Genomic DNA, 20,894 nt, shown 5'->3' with positions numbered 1-20,894 from the left:
GTAGAAGAAAATTGAAAACCATTATTAATTATTTGAAAAAAAAAAAAAAAACTTGTGGTCATCTTATTGATTTATGCATCGAATGTCTTCCCATAAAACTCATCCGAATTTGTTTTTCATATCACTTTATTGAAGCTCGAGGATATTCCGAATACAATCCAATTTTGTCACCCTACATGCGTTCATTTTCGACTCACATTTTTGAAGATATTCACACAAAATCGTTATAAATCTCAACCAGATCTTATAAATACTCTTTAATTTAATAGTTGTAAACTTGTAGTGGGATATAAGGGCAAAAAAGGAGAAAAAAAATAGTCTATAATTTCTTCTTCTATAATGTTGTCAAGTGTCAGCATAGCAATCGTCCAAATTTTGTCGGTTTACATTGTTGCATTATATTCTCTTCAAAAAAAAATTATATGACTACATTAAGAAGGCTTAACATTAAAATAAAGTTTAAATTAAATAGAACTATAAATCCTTGACAAAGTCTACTTGGTTTTTTAATATGACTTAATAATTGGACATATTTTTTATTTTTTATAATAATCATATATTATCGAATGTTACTTTTAGTTATTTATTCTCTTACATTTCTTATTTTTAAATTGACGCATCAAATTAAGTTTTATACATTTTAATTAAAGTTAGGTTAATTACATGCTCCATCCGTCTTATAAAAATAGTCCTATGAATAAGTGACACTGATTTTAATAGAATTGGTTAAATATGTTATAAGTGGAGAAAGGATCTCGTCATAAAGATAGTGTTAATAATAATAATTAATCGTATTGTGAGTGGAGAGAGAGGGTCACGCCATGTTGTAGAATGGGTAAATAAATTAATACATGGAGGATAATCTATTATGGGGTAGTGCTTATAAATAGAATATGACTATTTTTTTTAGAATCCCAAAAAGAAAAATTATGACTATTTTTATGGAACGGATGAAATATAAAATACCAAACTTTTAAAAAATTCTTATTTTGCTCATCAACTTTGAAATTTGTATTAAAAATAATAATTAGTATTAATTTTTTCTTATTTTCCTATATCGCCTATTTTTCCGTCAAACTTAGTGTTGAAGTGGTAGTATGAAATAATACGTGTCCAAATATGTTGATTACTAAAACGGCGCCAGTTTATAAAGATAGCAAAATGGGCGATATAACATTATTTTAGACTGTCATTTTAACACTAAGATTAAAGGAAAATGAGCGAGATACCAAAATGAGAATCATTGGACAACGAATCCGGAAAATTCAAAATCATGGCAAATTAGATAATTTGTAAAATTTAATATTTTTACGAGAAAATTGAACATTTATGTTCAAAATAGAAGTCAATCCAAAAATTATGCATTTTAGTGCATTAACCCCAATTTTTCGTACTTACACATAATCATTATTCGTGATTCCACATGATAATTCACTCTTTAAAATCGAAGTATGAAAGACGATTAAGAGCATTCACAACGCTTACACCATAGCCCTTACACGATAGCTCTATCGTGTAAGTGTGCTATCGTGTAAGCGTTGCGGGAGCACCTTACACGAGGGCTACACGTTCTATCGTGTAGCTCATTTTCTCTATAGTGTAAGGCGCGTGTGATGCACGCGCCTATTTTAAAAAAAAAAAAAAATCGAAACTAATTCTTTTAATTCGAAACTAATTCTTTTTAATTCGAAACTAATTCTTTTTAATTCTTTTTAATTCGAAACTAATTCTTTTAATTCTTTTTAATTCGAAACTAATTCTTTTAATTCTTTTTAATTCGAAACTAATTCTTTTAATTTTTTTTTAATGTAATTTTTAGGTTTTTTATTTGAATGAAATTTTAATTATTAGTCAAATGTGTTATTTAAATTTGAGCAATTAAATTTAAGTAAAAAGCATAAAAATCAAAACTAATTCTATCAAGTAAGCTATCATGTAACCCCACTGCAACATCTTTACACCATGTGGTCCCTCATCATAAAGTAGGCTATCATGTAAGCTATCATGTAACCCCATTGCGGATGCTCTAATAAATCCATTCATCTGTCGTTTTGTTTTATTTTGTGTCTGTTTAGCTAGGGTATATTGATTTAATTTATTTCCTTTCATTTTGGCAGTTTATGAAAATGGTTGGCTCCCTATAAATGGCACTAGAGTAAAATGGCAAGCACAACGCATACAAGATGGGTCCCATCTATCTCAATTAAAACTCAAGTGCCGCCTCCCCCACACCCACCCCATCTCCCGCCTGTTTTGCCGCTAATTTAACGATTGGGATTATAAGAAAAAAAGTTATTGAAAGTGGAGAAAAAAATTGTTGAGTGTATTGAGAATGATGAAAAATTGTTTTAATTAGTACCAAAAATAGATAGGAAATTCTTTCGTGGACGTTCCGAAAAGGAAAAGTAGGAAGTTCTTATGTGGACGGAGGTAGTATAAATTTTACGAATAAAATTTACTTTTTCTTTTCTTCTTATTAATTTGTTATTCCATTTATACCACTAAAATTGACATGTATTCCATTTTAGATCGTCTGTTTTCATAAATAGAAAAATTTTAACAAAGTATAGGTTTCATTACTTTGAACTAATTTACATTTTTTCCTTAATTTTCGTGTCAAAAATTTTTAAGTCACTTATAATGAGACGGATAAAGTATATTTCAGTATAATTTTAAATTAAGGAAATAATAAAAATTAAGCATTTATTATTTCCTCTGTCCTACTAAAATTTACTCGTTTTTCGCACGTTGCACTAAAATTTGATCATTTACATAAAAGATACTCTTATATCATCAAGTAGAAAATGATTTTTCGAATTGTAATCTTAACTTTTGGTTAGGTTTCTAATGTATTGGTTCAAGCTAAAGAAACAAAACTGATGCCGACGGCGCTGGCCCGCAGATAGCTATAAATAATAATTTAAAAAAGGGTTAATTACCCATAAAATACTGAACTTTCGTCCAATTCTGATTTTGCACATAAACTTTGAACTGTAGCGTGAAAATTACTAAACTTTAGATTTTATCTGATTTTGCTACTAATTCCAATTCCGATCAAATATCAGACTAATATGGCGTGCCAATATTTGACGTGACGTATTTATTGTTAATTTCTTATTAATAAAAAAAACACAAAGCAAATAACCCAAATTGTCAATAACTTAATATATCAAATCAAATAATAGTATTTTTTTTAATTCTCAAGTTTAAATCAATTTTTTTCCAGTTCACTATTTCACAACTGTTTACTCCCATATATAAAATAAAAGTCATTCAATAGTATAAATATATATAGTTTATACAAAAAATAATCTTTAGATAATGAAAATTTAAAAAACTTTATTACTTAGCTAAATAATTTTTTAGATATATTAAGTTATTGATAATTAAAATGTTCTTTGGCTGACAAACCTTAATTCGAAGAATCCCCTTACTATGATTGAATTTATTCAATTAATTAACTCAACTAAAAAAATACTATATTATTTGATTTGATATATTAAATTATTGACAATTTGGATTATTTGCTTTGTGTTCTTTTTTTATTGATAAGAAATTAAATAAAAAATATTATTTTTCCAACTAATTGTCACGCAAGAATAAATACGCCACAGCAAAATTGGCACACCATATTATATATTAGCATGGTATTTGGCCGGAATTTGAATTAGTAGCAAAATTAGATAAAATCAAAAGTTTAGTAATTATCACGCCACAATTCAAAGTTTGTATGCAAAATCAGAATTATATGAAAGTTCAATATTTTATGGGCAACTAACCCTTTAAAAAATTTCAATAATATAATACAACAAACCTAATTAGGCATGAAGGCCCATGCATGACGGGCCAACTGGCCTATTTAGGTAAATTAAAAAGGTTACTATATTCACGCCCAATCAATTAATAGATCATCACTCACCATTGTGCTAAATCCTAACTCAAATGAATGTAAGAGCATCCACAGCAGATCTCCCAAAAGTAATCCTAACTTTAAATTTGAGTTAAAATAATAACAAGTGAGATAAAATATAGATCACCTATATTAAAAATTGGGCCCACAAAAAAATTTATACCTCCTCAAATTTAATCCTAAATTTACACCCCTTAAATCTAATCCTAAATTTATAAAATAGATAATGAAAAATAGGAGAGCTGCTACGTGCAATTGTAAAATACGGGTTAAAAATAATTTAGGGACGAGAAGTATTTTTAGAAGTACAATTTTGAGAGATCTGTTGTGGATGCTCTAAATACCCTATTTAAATCATGTTAAGACTTAAGATACTATTTTTGCTATCAATTGTGCATTTAATTTTTCCGACTGCAACCATACCATTTTCGTATCTAAATGAAATCGTTTGTTTTCTAAATGCGATTTGCATGTTACTCCATTCGTCCACAAAAAAAATTCATACTTTTTTTGGGAACGTTCACAAAAAAATTTCCTATATATTTTTTGTCTATACACCATCACTCTCAATACTAATTAAAACAACTTTTCATCATTCTCAATACACTCAATAACTTTTTCTTCACTTTCAATACACTGAACAATTTTTTTTTCTTAAAACTCATATCACTCACTCCTATAAAAAAAATTGATGGACGAAGGAAGTATTATTGTACATAAATGCCCAGAATATATCATTGGATAAGCAAAGATGAATTTTTCTCGTCATAGCAAAATGTAAACAATGTTTGAATTATCACTTATTCATGCAGTACTTACTCGTATCGACCCTTAATAAATCTCCAATCAACAAATTTATACTACATTAAAAAGACAATTTTAAATTTCAAATCAATTTCAAATTGATTTGAATAGCAATTTTGAAAATATATATAATGTAAAGGTTACAAATAAATCGCATCTCATTCACACCCTCAATATCTTATCTACTATCTTGCAATCTTTATAATTGGTAGAAAAATACATGAGTTTTCATAGTATTTAGGTATTATAAAGTTACTTCAATATGTGACCTTTAGCATGATTCATAATTTATAATCTATAATATATAAAAATATAACTTTCAATTTCAAATTAATTTTAAAATTAAGTGGTAATTATATAATTATAATAAAATTAAAGGTTTATTTGTAACTATATTTTTCCTTTTTATTTTTTTCTTCATCTTCTTTTTTTGTTTTATTTTTTATTAAAATTATTAAATTTGACTAATTATAAAATATTTAGATGCATATCAAATTTAAGATCACGATAAAAAGCTATAATTTAAAATATTTCAAGTAAATATTTGATTTAAAATATAAAATTTATATTTATTTAAAGATTAAAATTTAAACAATTTATCTCTTTCTCTCATCTTTTTTGAATAAATCTATTTTTCAACTATTTTTATTTTAGTTTTCATTTTTTTTGCCTTTCATAATATCATTTTTTGATTGTGAATTAATTTCTTTTTATTTCAATATTCAACTCAAATCTGTTCAGTTAAAATTAAATTTTTATTATATTTATAAATATGATAATTGAGTTAGTATCAATTTTATATAAATAAAAATATTTAACTTAAATTTTTATTATATTTAATACTTGAGATTCGACCATATATATATGGATCAAAAGTGGGTATTTATTTCCCACTAGCCATTCCAAATTCCCCATTAGCCAAACTTTATGATCCATAGGGATTTGGCGCCATTAGCCATTCGCTAATGACAAGAATTATGCCACTAGCTGGCCGTTTTACTCAAAATTACTGTTTCTATATACACAAGGAAAGAAGTATATAAATAATTGTGTTATCAATTTTCAATGAAAAGTATGTTTATGTAGATATAAAAATCTAAGTAAAATATCAACACCTAAGGGTATATTATAGTTCATTCATTTTTAAAATGGTTATTTTCTAATATTTTTACAAAAACAAGTATTTTTCAGATATGTCTTATTAAAAATGGGTAATTTTATATTTAAAAAAATGGATATTTATTAGTAGCACAAGTTTTTATATTGATATAACGTAAAGACAGTCTAAGGTACTACTAGTATTTATTTGAGGTATGCCTTCACCCTTATTTAATAAAGAAAATACTTATAAAAGTTTAAAAGAAATGAAATGATAAAGCACCGAAAAATAACTGGACCCCACGGTTAAAGCCTGTGTTCGGACATAATCTTCATAATCCAATCCAGTTAATTATTTCAAAGTCCTAATCCGCCGCGCACGTGCAAGTAGTTGAATATGTGATCATAAACATGGGACCACATCCAGTTGTCCGCGTTTCGGCACTGATGTCAAATTCGAAATTTCAACCAAATTGTTATATATTGAGGGAAAATAACAACTCGCAAACTTCTCTAAAAACAAATAAAATCGCAACTTAAGAATTTTAATAAATTAAAAATAATATACTTCCTACTCCCTCCCACCTTCATGGTCTCTTATTCCTTTTTAAGATATCCCACAATATAGTCTACTTTTTAAATTAAATTAACATTAAATTTCTTTTTTTTACCAAAGTAACCTTATCTAAATATAGTCAAACATAGAATAAATAAGGGCAAAATTGAATAATTACATATATTTTGTATTTTTCAAGTACTATTTATTGCATTTTCTTAATATGCGTGAAAAGGAGAAGTGGACTATAGAGGTGAGACGGAGGGAGTATATCCCCAAATAACTTTGTACGAGTTTTAAAACAAAATTACTAAATGTATTAAAAATAATAAAAAATATTATAACTAATATTAATAATTATAAAAATGTGTTATAACTAATATTGAGAGTGGTAAAAAAATAAGAATAGTATTATTTTGGAGAATGAGAGAGATGACCCCAAAAAGAAAGATATTAAATTATTTTGGAGAAAAGAAGTATATAAAAACGCTGATAACTAAAAAATACATTAAATTTATTTTGAATTTAATGAACTAGACTCTAACGGGGTCTATTCAATTAAGATTCTGTAAGATTTTTTTTGTATTTCAAATGTTCATAGATATTCAATTCAAATTTTTAAAAAATCATTATAAATCTGTTGGTGTTCAATTATGACTTTTAAATATCCATCAAAATCTAGTGGTATTGAAATTTCCAAGGATTCTAATATTTCATGAATTTTGGAGGATTTTAGTGCACTAATATAAACACAACATCTCTACACAAATCTCACATCCCCATAAGAGATTTTCAAGTATTGTCACTCTCCCATGTGATACCTGTGCCTTTTACAGTCGTGCCGCCAGACTTCCTCGACCTCGTCGTCGTCAGCCACTCTCTATATTTACTTGTCTCTTTCATTCTGCGCACATGTGTCGTGAGTTTCTGATCTCGTTTTACCATGTCGTTTGTTGATCGTTGGGTTTCTTTTTAGGTTGTGGAGATTTTGAAAGAAGTGTGTGTGGATAAGGCATTGTTCTGGCGTGTTTGTAGAGACACGCTACATCTTACCAAGTGTGTGTCAACCGATATCAGCGCTGCCAACTTGACAATAATCCTGATTTTGCGGGATTTGAAATTATCTTAAAGAGGTCACGCGTTTGACAAAATAGAGGATCGGTTTGAAGGCATAAATGAGTTTGAAGAGTTTTAGTCCTGTTCAACCATGAACAAAGTCTTATTACTACTAGGAATCTCAATGTTTAAAGTGTAAATACATATAATGTCTCATTGTAAAGACATGCTACACCTTACGCACATGCAAAATCAATACAAAATTCAAAAGTTACAACTATTTTCACGTTCTTTTCATTTTCTGTTAGACTTGTTACTTTTTAGCATATCGCAACAATTTTATTAAAACTCGTAGCCACCCTCAAATTTTGATATATTCTTAGACTTGTTATTTTTTCGCATTTCGATATTTTCTTAGATTATTGTTGGGAGGGGGGAGGGGAGAAGGGGCGAGGAGTGTAAGTCTGAGATAGAGAAGAAACGCATGAGATCGACGAGTGAATAAAAAAAAAGTTACACAAAAAATTAGGAGAGAAAAACTGTACCTGCGGGTTCTCGCTTTTGGGGAAGAAATGTATTCTTGGTGTTGGCGTTTTTTTTTTTTTTTTTTTCTCTATAGTGAATAGGAACGGTGGCATTTTTTTTATTTTTTGATTTTTATTCTCCATAGGAATAGAAACAGTGGGATTTTTTTATTATTTTTTTTTTCAATTTTATTGACATAAAAAAATTCCTTTAGTTGACTTGAATTCTCAATCTATTTTAATGTAGTTTTTATTTTACTATAATATTTTAATTATTGTAATATTGAATTTAAATTTAAAATTATATTTAAAATAAAAAAATAAAAAAAATTAAAGAGTCGCATTATAAAGAAATACTAATTCTTAACTAATGGGGACCACCTAAGAGCCCTTGTGGTCTATGGATGCTCTTTACTACTTCTTTCTTAAAATAAATAACTGATAATAAAATTGAACTGTGAAATTCATATGATGTATATCACCCGCAACCATGAAACTTTATTGAATAATTTATCTTGATCTCCATATGCTAAAAAGTGTAATAACAATTTCTTTTGATGAAAAAAAGTGTAATAGCAATAGAAATTAATTAATAATCTAACATAGTAATTACAAACAAAATACTAGTATCGTGTAAAACGACTTGACGAGTTATGCTTCAAATTCAAACACTAATACATCGATAAGTTACATTCATACAATCAAATACAAATGTACATTTGAATCATATATGAGTAGGGTCAGATGAATTACAATCTAAATTTAAATACTAGCTTTTTAAACTGTCCATGAAAATACTTTTTACTTTTTCTTTTTGAAACATTCACAATCGTTTTTATTTATTTATTTTGGACTATAATTCATTATTTATACAATACATTAATTTTTTCATTATTCTCAAATGTTTTTTCTTTAAATTTGTATCGCTCTTTTTGTAGAAGAAGTTATGTAGACGGAGTGATTAATATTTAATCTATATGTAAATACATATAAAAATTGAAGTTTAATGAATTTAGTGGATTTGTTGTTTTGGTAAAATCCCCCAACGCCATGCTCTATGTTTCGTAGCAGCTGTCCCACCTCACTCCCCAACACCTGTCCCCACCTCAAAAAGACTAAACACGTGCACGACCCGCATTTCTAGGGCATACTATATCATTTATACACCTCAGTGGCACTCTTGTAATTAACCCCTTTTCCAGCCCCATTCTTCTCTCTCCCCCGTATTTATCTATCCTTTTCCCTCTCCTCTCTAATCACATTCAACCAAAACCCCCCTCATTTATACACTCCTGTCGCAAAACCCGGTTCAGGAATCCGGTTCGGATCGCCGTTTGCTTTTCCTCTTCTTCTGCTCCGTCGCCGACCAATTGACCGACCTGGACGTCGTCGCGCCGATGACGTCGGGCACCAGGCTGCCGACATGGAAGGAGCGGGAGAACAACAAGCGGAGGGAGCGGCGCCGCCGCGCGATCGCCGCGAAGATCTTCTCTGGACTCAGGATGTACGGAAACTACAAGCTCCCGAAGCACTGCGACAACAACGAGGTGTTGAAAGCTCTGTGCAATGAGGCTGGATGGGTCGTCGAAGAAGATGGCACCACTTACAGACAGGTAAGATCGATCGGAACTTCGTGTTGTAGGTTAGCTAGCTCCGCCGTGGTGTATAGATCTTATTCACTGTCGATTTAGGATCGCGTATGTGTGTGTGTGTGTGTTTTTTTTTTCTGCGGGTGCTGGTGCAAGCTAAAATGCGCTGGATGCGTACGGGAGAAGTTAGTGGTGTTGGATCGGGTCCGCGGGGGATGTATCGAGAAACGCGAGCTGCAGGGTGCTCTGGACGCATCCGGCGCACGTTAGTAGCGATGGAATCGAATCTAACCTGCTGAATTAAATATTAGTATATGTAGATTGCTTTGTGATTTTTTATTTTTTTGGGGGTTGATAATTAGGTCAGACGGTGTGCGCTGTCGAGGTCGAGAGCATGTGACGGTCTTACTCTTACTGTGTGTACAATACAAGTTCACGGCGTCTGAGTTTGATGCTTTACTGCACCGCACGGCGTACGAAGCACGATTAGATCGTTTGAGGGTGTGATTTTACTTTTTCAAGCCCACGTACCTTCAAAGATTCTTATCCTTTTTCATATTTGTCAGTCAATTTCTCATTTATAGAAAATTGGGGTTTTTATTTTTTTTGGTTGTTTTTGCTCAAATTGTATTTTACCTAACACCGTTCAATTTGATTTACGAGATCATCCATGAAATCCAAAATCGGGTGTTTCAAAACAGTTTTACGGTAACTAGTAACTACGGTTTAGTAGTATTTGAACCATTTATTGCCACATGTTATACGTATGTATGCAAAAATATAATTGTAATAAATGCACATGGACTGATGAATTATTGTCTTACTATATCTTAATTTTTTAATCAATAGAAGCCCTCTCAAATTCCGTAAAGTCGTGAAAATTCTAGTTCATATACTTGCTTCTCACAATTTTTTAATTGTTAGTCGAGTTGTAATTGATTAAGATTGTTTGTTACTTAGTATATCATTTGTATATTGACTGGCACTTACACATAGTTGAGTTGTCAGATGAGTATAAATAATATCCGCCAACTAAATACTAGCATAACTATGGGCTGTACCTATATACATTTCTTTCATAGTATTTCTTTTGGTCAGCATATGTTGAGATGTACCATGGTTCAATCTTCCAAAATAATTAAATGCGTACGTGCATGCGCGCAGACACACATAAAGTTCTTGTTACAAGATCAGAATCATAGGGATGACATTTATTTAAGATATGCCAGTTAACTATTGTCACAACCACCATTGTGCAAGTGTCCAATGTTGTGCACATTCATTGAAAGTGCCCAGGTCCCTTTCCAAGTAGGAGCAGAAGGAACCGTACTCGAATAGTTTGGTGGCATTCTGTAATTTCTGTAATGAGTAATGCTCGTGTAGTTATGGTATTTCATTAACTTTTTCTATGCAACGCTATGCTTAATTGTACTCTTTAACCCTCAACCGTTGGCATGTTCTGAGAATTCGTTGATACCAGTCGTTTGTGTTCTAATGAAATTAACTTAATGGATGGTACATACCGCAGTTTCTGAGTTAATGAAGCAATAAAGTGGATATATTGCTTACTCCTCTTCCTCGCGGCAGATCTTTAACTCCTGATTCTGCTTATTCTTTCTGATCCTAATATACAATTATGTAGAGCTAATCTTTCTGAAGTCTGACCTGAAGAGATTACATTAGATCTTCTGGTTGTGATTATATCTCTATATTGCAAAATTATGAAGTCATTTTATATGTCTAGTCTTGGTTGTCTGCTTCCTCTTGAACGGCTTCTATCTTTTTTGGCAGGGATGCAAGCCTGTGGAACGTATGGATATCATGGGTTCAGCTGCAGTAAGTCCTTGCTCGTCATATCAACCTAGCCCAGGAGCCTCTTTCAACCCAAGTCCTGCATCATCTTCTTTTGCTAGTCCTTCCCATTATGGTGCTAATGCCAACAATCCGACGGATCCCAATTCCCTTATTCCCTGGCTGAAGAACCTATCATCTGGCTCTTTGCCAGCTTCTAAGCTTCCCCATAATCTTTACATCCCAGGAGGTTCTATTAGTGCTCCAGTCACACCGCCTCTGAGTTCACCGACTGCACGCACTCCTAGAATGAATGGCAACTGGGATGACCCGACAGCTGGTTCGGCGTGGTGTGGGCAAAACTTCCCATTTTTACCCTCTTCTACTCCTCAGAGTCCCGGTCTGCAAACTCCACCTGAATCAGGATGGCTTTCTGGGGTTCACACTCCTCAAGATGGGCCCTCTTCTCCGACATTCAGCCTCGTCTCCGCAAATCCATTTGGTTTCAAGGAACCATTTTCAAATGGAGGGTCTCGAATGTGGACCCCGGGGCAAAGTGGGACTTGCTCTCCGGCCATTAGAGCCGGAGTCGACCAAACAGCTGATATTCCAATGTCGGATGCAATTTCAGCAGAGTTTGCATTTGGTAGCAATCACATGGGATTAGTGAAACCATGGGAAGGTGAGAGAATACATGATGAGTGTGTTCCTGATGACCTCGAGCTTACTCTTGGGAATTCTACCACCAGGTAAATAGCAAAACCATTCTTTTCTCCTTGAATGAAAGCATAAATGGCTGAAGAAATAGCAGTGGATTTGAACTAATAATTCGATACGGTTTATCTCAGGTGAAGTGGTGGTAGAAGAAAGGTCTAAATCTCTGCTGCTGCACATTATTGTACTACTAATTAGAGCTGATCTTACTGGTAATCCAGATGAACCAGGGAAACCGAAATACACAGCAGGATCGGAAATTATTTATTTTTTATCTTTTTTTTTTTTTTTACAGTTTTCTTCTTTCTTATTTTATTGTGGCCTTGGAGGATACAAAAGGTTGGACTATAAATAGCTCATGTAGTTTGGCTCTGCAATTTTTTAGCAGATGTTTCTCATCCTCACACATTATTAGCCTGCATATTCTTTCGATTCTTTTTCCCTCAACAGTGATCGTCCTCTTCTGTGTGTTCTGTGATTTTCTTTTTAATTTTTTTTTTGTAATTGGTCTGTACTTTGGACGTCAAAAGATCACAATCGCTTTTGCAGATCTGTCTCAGCAATGTCTGATCTCTCTCTCTCTCTCTCTCTCTCTCTCTCTACATATATATATATATAATTTTAATATATTTCTTGCTCCTACCAAATACATCCATGTTTAGTAGTATGTTTTCTTTAACCCTCTGTTAATCCACAAGTCATTAGATAAGGGGAGATGAAATTTATAAAAATAACTTTCAACAATATTTTCGACCTGTTAAAAGATGCTAAATCCTCCAGAGTATTGCTTTTTACAGGTTCATTTCTCACTTCAGCTTGATTTCTAGGCAAATGCACGAGTGCATGATTTTTGTATACATTGTCAGATAATTAAATACTCCATTCGTTCACAAAAATAATTTTAAAAGTGGATAATATAAATTTTAATAAAAATAATTAAATGTATTATGAATGAAGAAAATATTCCACTTAAAAGTTAGTATTAATAATGACAATTAATTATATTGTGAATGGATAAAAATGAATCACCATACCGTGAAAGGAGTAAATAAATAGATTTATTGAGGATAATAAATTATGGGATATGATCCAAAAATAAAAAGGAATCATTTTTGTAATCGTCTCAAAATAACAAAAATTAACTATTTTTATAGACCAAGGGAGTATTAAATATAACAGCAGTTAAACATCAAATATATTTTCTATTAACAGCATTCATCGAAACTGTGATTAAAATAGTAATTTACAGTTTGGCGTATCATTTCTTCGTATGTGCATCATCCTTCTATCCATACGCCCCAACCATTTTCGACCAGCTCTCCACACCAACTATTTTTACATACAGCTATGAATTAGTGGTAACAACTTTAGTCCAGATCAAGTTGTCCCACATAAATCTTTACAAAGTGATCTGTGCAATGATAGGGGACTGCAAACTCCTCTTGAGACTGTCCATTTTTCACCATAATATATACAATCATCTCTCCATCTGCCCATACAAGTCTTCCAGTGCACGGTAAAGAATGGCCGCCGCAGGTGGCTGAGGTAATGAACCAAGAAGAATTTTCGCTGCACCGAGTGATTGGCTACCATAAAATCTGGAATTTTCTCGTGCGCGAGTTGTGACCACACTTCCCTCAAGAGAGCACCCAATGAATGCACCTGCAATACAAAAGCCAACCACTTCAACTTCGACAAGTTCAAAATAATAATTTCCAGAGTAAAAATACAATCTTTAAGTAAGGTTTTTGGCCCTCTCATTATCCTAGATTAACAAATGTAATACACAAGTCATAAGAGGGTAGAGATGGAAAGATGACCTTTACTGCAGCTGTATGTATAACAAGCAGCATATCCACCATCACCAGCTCTCAAACCGGCTTCTGCAGTACGTCCTATGATTCCTACAGCAGCACTCGCACCAGCTCCAATCGAGACATGTGCATCACCGCAGAAGGTTTTCACTGCATCATATGTTCTCAACACGATTATGAAGTCAGTTAACTCTCCTCCTGCCTGCAGAGTAATATAGAAGTTATTAATATCAAGCACATTTCATGAAGATACCACGTATACAAAGAGATATCCGCTAACTTCTGTAAGCCCCAGTCTTGTTGAAAGCAGTTTCAATCACTGATCAATAATCAAATAAATACACAACTATGCAAATGCAGAACCTCATGAATATTTATAGTGAAAAAGAAGAGTAGAAGTAATCATTATTGATGTTCTGATTACTTCAAACCACAAGTTTGCAAGCACTAATCCACTTTACCTGTGCTCCCCAGCCTACACCAAAGGAAGAAATGGCAGAGGGTGGAGACCATGATCCGTCTTCCCTAAGAGCAACCACCAATCCAGTTCCGACATTATAGGTAACCACAGCTCCAACTTTCACAACTGTAAGTATTGCAAGCCCCTTTGCATCTCGCAAAACGGCTTCTGGAATTCTCTTCTCTTGTCTCAAACCAAACTGAGACACAGCACATGAAAATAAGTTTCAAATGGCAAAGTAAAAAAAAAAATAGCTTAACTGTATGTAATGTATGGACTTCTCAAGAGCGCACTCATTGTATGAAAAAGAAAGGAAATAATAACTAGTGTCGGGGTCAAGCTTCATACCCTAGCATAGCTGCAGATTGTGTTTGCTGCCTTGTAAATCTCGTACTCCATTGACTGTCCCCATGGAAAATTCACCCAGGATCTTAAAGTGCTCAAATCTGTCAAATCATGAGTTGGGAACTGTGCAGCACGACTCACTTGATTCATTAAATAAGGTTGCACAGACTCGAGGCGCACACAGCATACATCACAAACTCTTTGTGGATCTCCGGTACGAAATTTTTCAGGCAATAAGCTCCTTCCCTTGGTGCACTCATTGCAAAAGATACCTCCACAAAATCGGCAATGATGCCTTGTGCACATAATAGGATGGAAACGCACACTACAAAGCATACAGGAAGAAGCAGAGCTATCAGGCAGCCATTTGGGTGGCTCTGATTCAAGAATTTCTTGGGTGTTGCTGAAATTGGCCTCTGTCAGGGTTTGAGCCATTTCTTTCCATGCTTGCTCAACTAACTGGGTGGACATCAACGAAATTCGAACAATATCCCCAGAAGCAAGAGAATTCAACTTTCCACGTGCTACAAGTAACATCTCCACCACCACATCCCACATGGTCAATTCTTTATCTTCACCAATGTATTGATTCCAGCCCATATCTTCTTCTGGAATATAACCGCCATTTGAGCAGCATCCTCGGGTCCACTCTTCACGATCATTTTCAGTCATCGGAGGGACAGATACAGGTATCCAAGCTCCCGTGTCTTCACAAAGCGGTGTTTCATAATAGAAGTACTTCCTTTCTTCACAATTCCTGGCAACTGAATCTCCCTTCTTATCAGCCACTATATTTTGGGGAGACAGTGCCCCACTAATATTCATAGTGCTTATATGTGGATCCAAAATAGTACTCTCTTCATCATTGTCAACAACTAATGAAGAGTCACATCCCTCAGTCCTAGATATTTGATGACCTGGATCTCCATTCCCAATATTAGACTCCCCTGCACACTGAGGTAACCTATCACCAGATACAGCAGGACTGGGGATGTCATGATATTGGAAATTACTATGATCATAAATTGACTGTCCTACTTCATCAGGTGAATACTTGCTGTCAAGTTGCCCAGTATTGGATATAATTTGGCTCATAGAGCTCCTCTCCTTATCACGGGCCTTCGTTAGATTTTCAGCCAACTCATCGTGTTGGCTCATAGGACTCACTTTCATATTACTTTCCTGGTTTTCTTGCTTAGAAGAAAAGTCAGATACACTTTCTTCAGATGGGATAATGGAGCTTCTGTTACCTGTAATATTCTCCTCATGGAGGTTATTTAATTCAAGATCACTTGTTCCATGGGAATCCATTCTTTAGCTTGTAAACTGACACTAGATTGTTTAGAAAGTACCACTCTTTTACTCGGATGATACAGCAATGTCAGCAATCCTAATATCAGAAAATGGCATCAGCCAGAGAGCAGAAAATACAGGATGATACACAAAGCAAGTCAAATTGTGTCTCTAAAAGATTTGGTTTTGCTTTTAGTCATCACTGATCACTCTGCTAATAGAGTAACTTTTCATAAAGAAACACTTATGCACTATGAAACAAAATTCTGAAACATAGAATGTAGTAAGAAGAAGACAATTGGGAACTTTCATCCAGCAGGTTCCTAGTTTCCTTAACGCAAACATTCAGACAAGAAAAAGAGGAAAACAGATACACCACAAATAGGGCAACGGAAAACTACTAAGGAGGAATGTTAATTACCACTGTATACACAATAACATGATTTTGCCTCGATCTCGTTTCTGTTAGCCTTAAGACAACTTTTAAACAAGTTTCTCCTTCATCCCCCTCGCCTACCCCAAACACAATAATACAGCTTAATGAACTAAAAGTACTAGAAATGAGCCCAGAACATCAACTAAAATCAAATTAAGTACAAAAATGATTTGAGACATTAAACATTCAATCAACAAATTCTTACAGCATAATCTGAAGAAAGGAATCAGACCCCTAGCTTTCAAACGCCCAATTTCACGTTCAGAAAAGCTTCGAAACTCGATCGATAAGAATTTCACAGCTCCAGCATACTAATCGAAACTAAAATTTTCGATCTTTTGGTAGTCAATACATATCTGCAGAAAACAAGTAATTAAATTTTGATGCGAAACGAATAGGGAAGAATATGCAAACCTCTGAGAATAATTTATGATGACGTCGAAAGTTGATGCCGTGTTTGGTTTATTAAATAATTCCTGTAAACTTGGTTTAATAATTTCTCATACGTAAATTCTTTGTAAATTACAAACTACCCTCGGAGGGAATTTTCTTTCTTCCCCCTGATTTTACGTAAATTACAAACTGACCCCTGGCAGGAAACAACAGAAATTTCAACTTTCTCTCTCTACAATCTTCACTGTACTTCTCAGGATTCCGAGCTTACAACCAACTGATCCTATTTTTAGTATCTCTGCGTTTCAATCCTAAATTAATGGAAGCCTTTAAATTAATAACCACATTTTTATTGCTGATCTCCTCACTAAACCTCACCTCCAATTCGTCACAAGCTGCTGCGATTCCCAATGATGCTGCTCGGAATCAAATCCGCGGGCCGAAATTAACCGCCTCCGACGCCAAAAGTAGAAACCCTAATCGGGTCGACCCGAAGCGTGACTGCGGTGAAATGGAATCCAGATCCGAATGCAGCCAGAACACCAAGTGCAGGTGGTGCCGGAGCGATGCTCTGGATGACATGTGCTTTTCTAAATCTGAAGCTTGGCGATTGCCTTCCCAGGTCTTCTCTTGTGAATTCTGATTTCATCGCTTCCTCTTTCTTTCTTTCTTATTCCAATTTTTCTCGATGCTGCTGTAGTGAGCTGTAATCTGAATGTACTGTGTGTAATATGTGAAGAAATATTGCCAATGTGCTCAATTTTAGGATTCATTGATGGTTTCTTGACATCCTGTGGTTTAATGTTCTTGCCTCTTTGTGTGGTTCGAGATTGAGACTTCAGAGTTAGCATTGGCCTAGATTTTTTCTACTGATTGTAAATGATGTTCTGTGATGCTTGTTGTGGAATGTGGATGAATTTTTTTGGTTCATAAAACTTATGTTTGGGCATTTTTGAAGTGCAAAGACTCAAACTTGAAGAGAATCTCATTAAATTCTGACTTTGAAATCAGTAAAATTGATATGGATGATATAAAGATTTGACGTGTTATGTCTGGTTTAGGGTTGATGAAATCTCTGCCCAAGTCCTCAATCCTCATAAGCTGATTGATTTGCAAGATCAATGGCCATCCTTTATTATTAAAGTATGTAATTATGTTGAATGCTGAACATGTTTGAAACATAGGAGCCTCTTGTTGTAAAGTGCAGCCTCCTTCCCCTCTTCTTTGCTTCTTATTGGGGTTTTTAATTTTCTATGGTGCCCTCAATCTTGGGATATCTGTATATATTGTCTCTGCAACTTCAACAGTTGCTGGTGGGGCATTTGTATGTGGGCAGGCTTTTGTGTTACTAATGAATACAATTATAGTAATCTCTATGAGAAATTAGCACCTCATCATTGAATACTAGCAAGCAGTGCAACATCACATGCTGTGAACTTTCCTTCAGGTTGTTGCTATTGTTCTAAATGTTGTTCTGTTGTGTTTGATTACGCGGCAATTCAGTGGTCTGAGGTAATTTACAACTCCTGAGCACGACCTGCATGAGATAAGCGCCCTCGATTTTATTTATATGGATCAGTGTCACTCATGAATGGTATATATGGATTATCTGGTATGGTTAGAAGAGTCTTATGCTGTGAATACTGAGTTTGAGTAAATAAGGAGACTAACCCAGTCTTTGTTATCTCTATTACTTATTGATGTATGGCTTGGTTTTCACTCTGCAAGTGTGATAGTTGTTCTCACCTGATGCCATTGATCTCATTGCTGTTGGTTGCTACATAAGCAAGCAGAGAAAAGGGATATACAACCTTGCAAGTTTAAATTATTTTTGGTGGGTGAGAGTATTTTCCATAGATATTGCCCACAATTAATAAATCATTTTGTCTTGAAAGTAAATAAAAATGTGTGGGCTGGCCTATGATGAAGCCCACTAACTTGCTCCAGTTGCTCCCGGGGCTGTTCGGCAATTTTTCTTACACGGGCCCATTAGAAAAGGAAACTTTTCATATAACCCTCCTTTCCTTTGATAAACAAAAAAAGTATTAGAAAGTAAAGTTTATTCTGAATATTATGAAAAACCTAAGATTTGTTTATCGTTTTCTGGTAGGATTTTATATAACGGAACTAGACCAAAATATTCTTATAAATAGTAGTGGTAGTTTTAACTTTTAGCTAAGATCATTCTTTAATTTTAATTAAAAAAAAAAAACAACTCAAAATATGTATTGTATTTAGAGGGAACCAAGGGAATTACCATAGATTTTCCCATTATTATAATCTTTTGGGATGAGGGCCCGCGAATTGGTCACATCATAATTTACGAATCCTCAATAGACGCAATTCATCACTTGTTGATGCTGATATTAATCATTCCAAAATAATTTCTTATGGAGTACCATTTATGTAGTGGTTGACAAACTCATTGGCGTGGTGTGCATACACACTTTTCTTTCTTTTGAATTAGGGGTTCATTGCATTAACAAATAGATATTGAATTCTTTTCACACTCTAAAATATGAGATAATAAATGATCTATAAACTGAGTTTAAACGCCTCCAAAATATTGTTAGTCAACACAAAAAGATAAAATGGTAATGCATGTCTCATCAATGACATAAGTATGATTTAAAAATACAATAATATAACATGCGTGTTGGTTTAATGGTAGAATGAATAATGCTCGAGACAAATGATCTCAGTCATCATCCATGCATGATATGTTTGCGCTACTATTACATACGATTGTGTTGAACGACGACTGCTATATTTACTATACTCTTGCAACTACAAAGTACGTACAAACTCACACGAAACATGTGAAATTTATGAATGATTCGATTCCAAATTAAATGATTCCAGATATTTGATCCATGGATCCTTGTCGGATTAATTATTAATTAAATTGTGGCAATATGAATATCGGGGGTAGTCCGATCCTATGCTACATAGACATATATAGTCGAGTCACAAATCTCAATCCTAACAATTTATGACTTGGGTTATAGTTCCATGGGATAACATATGACTTTTTACTATATTTTGTTTCAATCCCTTATAATTGTTGATTGATGTAAGGTAATTCCAATTTCCAAGAAACACTAATTAGGGGCAAAAAGGTGCAAAAGTTCTAAAACCACTTAAAGTGGCAAGTGCATGATCGTTTGTGGAAAAGTTCTAAAACCACTTAAACCATATATATATATATATATAACTATTTTTATCCTATTACTAAAGCATCATCTTATTGGATGAATGCAGCACCTGGATTCGAATTCTGAAGATAGCAATTTTTTTTTTCCAATGCTGTAAATTTAACAACAGTTGCATTAATTTTTACAACAAATACACTGATTTTAATTGTTCTGACGTTCTTACGAAGATTATAGTTCTCATTAGAACTACAACACACCCTATATATATATTTTACAAACCTCTCTCAATATTTAAAATACATAATATGATATTACAATGAATTTATTGCATTCCCTTCGTCCCACTTATCTTGACACATTTTTCTTTTTAGTTTGTCTCATTTACAATGACACTTTTCAAAAATAGTATGTGGTCTCTATCTTCTCTGCACACATAAAATAAGCGAATTCTATCCACTTTACACTCTAAATCCTTTATTCTCAATCTCCGTGTCAAAAACAAATGTGCCAAAATAAGTGGGACGAAAAGAGTAAAAAATAATGAATTTATATGAATGTATTTAGTCTTCCGTGGGGCTTGAACCCTCGATCATAAGTTTAAGAGAGTACGTTGATTTAACATGCTGAGCATGATGAATTCGTTGTGAAAAATGGTAAATTTATAACTCGTTGAATTTGAGCACACACGTAATCGTAAATCTTCATGATATACGAGTTGAAAGTTAAATGATTCTTATTTTATAAATTAAAAGTTAATTTTATTGTGAACCACATAATAGACGGACAAAAGAAAATAGTAGTATATAAGTATTATAGCTTAATGATTATTAAATCCCATAATAATGCATAATAATGACTAAGCGCACTTAACCATCGAGAAATTGGTAATTCGTCAAAAAAGTGCGAGAATTGTGATCATAAAAATTTAGCCCAACCCACAATTTGGCACTTCCTCT

The 20,894-nt window shown here is 33.4% G+C and overlaps 3 protein-coding genes across 14 annotated transcripts in view; 1 reads left to right on the top strand and 2 right to left on the bottom strand.

The window, feature by feature from the left end:
* LOC130985259 (uncharacterized) overlaps positions 1 to 20,894 on the bottom strand; it is a 920,555-nt gene that overhangs the window by 252,696 nt on the left and 646,965 nt on the right. The gene's annotated exons all lie outside the window — the stretch shown is intronic.
* LOC130985304 (BES1/BZR1 homolog protein 4-like) lies at positions 9,131 to 12,590 on the top strand. Of its 4 annotated transcripts, none has more exons than XM_057908216.1 (4): positions 9,198 to 9,561; positions 9,905 to 10,038; positions 11,329 to 12,077; positions 12,177 to 12,590. In XM_057908216.1, exons 1-4 carry the CDS (start codon positions 9,525 to 9,527, stop codon positions 12,178 to 12,180), a joined length of 924 nt encoding a protein of 307 aa, XP_057764199.1. In that variant the 5' UTR covers positions 9,198 to 9,524; the 3' UTR covers positions 12,181 to 12,590. The 4 variants fall into 4 exon arrangements, with proteins under 4 accessions (XP_057764196.1, XP_057764199.1, XP_057764198.1 ...); XM_057908215.1 differs by having other exon boundaries at positions 9,900 to 10,038; XM_057908213.1 differs by lacking the exon at positions 9,905 to 10,038 and having other exon boundaries at positions 9,131 to 9,561.
* Positions 13,225 to 18,352, bottom strand: LOC130985248 (uncharacterized). Of its 8 annotated transcripts, none has more exons than XM_057908110.1 (7): positions 16,805 to 16,862; positions 16,596 to 16,746; positions 16,014 to 16,051; positions 14,665 to 15,911; positions 14,318 to 14,515; positions 13,863 to 14,058; positions 13,225 to 13,704 (listed from the first exon to the last, which is right to left on the bottom strand). In XM_057908110.1, the coding sequence occupies exons 4-7, from the start codon at positions 15,832 to 15,834 to the stop codon at positions 13,520 to 13,522; spliced, it is 1,749 nt and encodes a 582-aa protein (XP_057764093.1). In that variant the 5' UTR covers positions 15,835 to 15,911; positions 16,014 to 16,051; positions 16,596 to 16,746; positions 16,805 to 16,862; the 3' UTR covers positions 13,225 to 13,519. The 8 variants fall into 8 exon arrangements, with proteins under 8 accessions (XP_057764093.1, XP_057764091.1, XP_057764086.1 ...); XM_057908108.1 differs by adding an exon at positions 16,376 to 16,467 and having other exon boundaries at positions 16,596 to 16,845; XM_057908103.1 differs by having other exon boundaries at positions 14,665 to 16,051.

The sequence above is a fragment of the Salvia miltiorrhiza genome, chromosome 5 (assembly GCF_028751815.1).
Source record: "Salvia miltiorrhiza cultivar Shanhuang (shh) chromosome 5, IMPLAD_Smil_shh, whole genome shotgun sequence".
NCBI classification, from domain to species: domain Eukaryota; kingdom Viridiplantae; phylum Streptophyta; class Magnoliopsida; order Lamiales; family Lamiaceae; genus Salvia; species Salvia miltiorrhiza.
The sequence above is the reverse complement of the archived record's forward strand: the minus strand, read 5'-3'. Positions and strand labels throughout refer to the sequence as shown.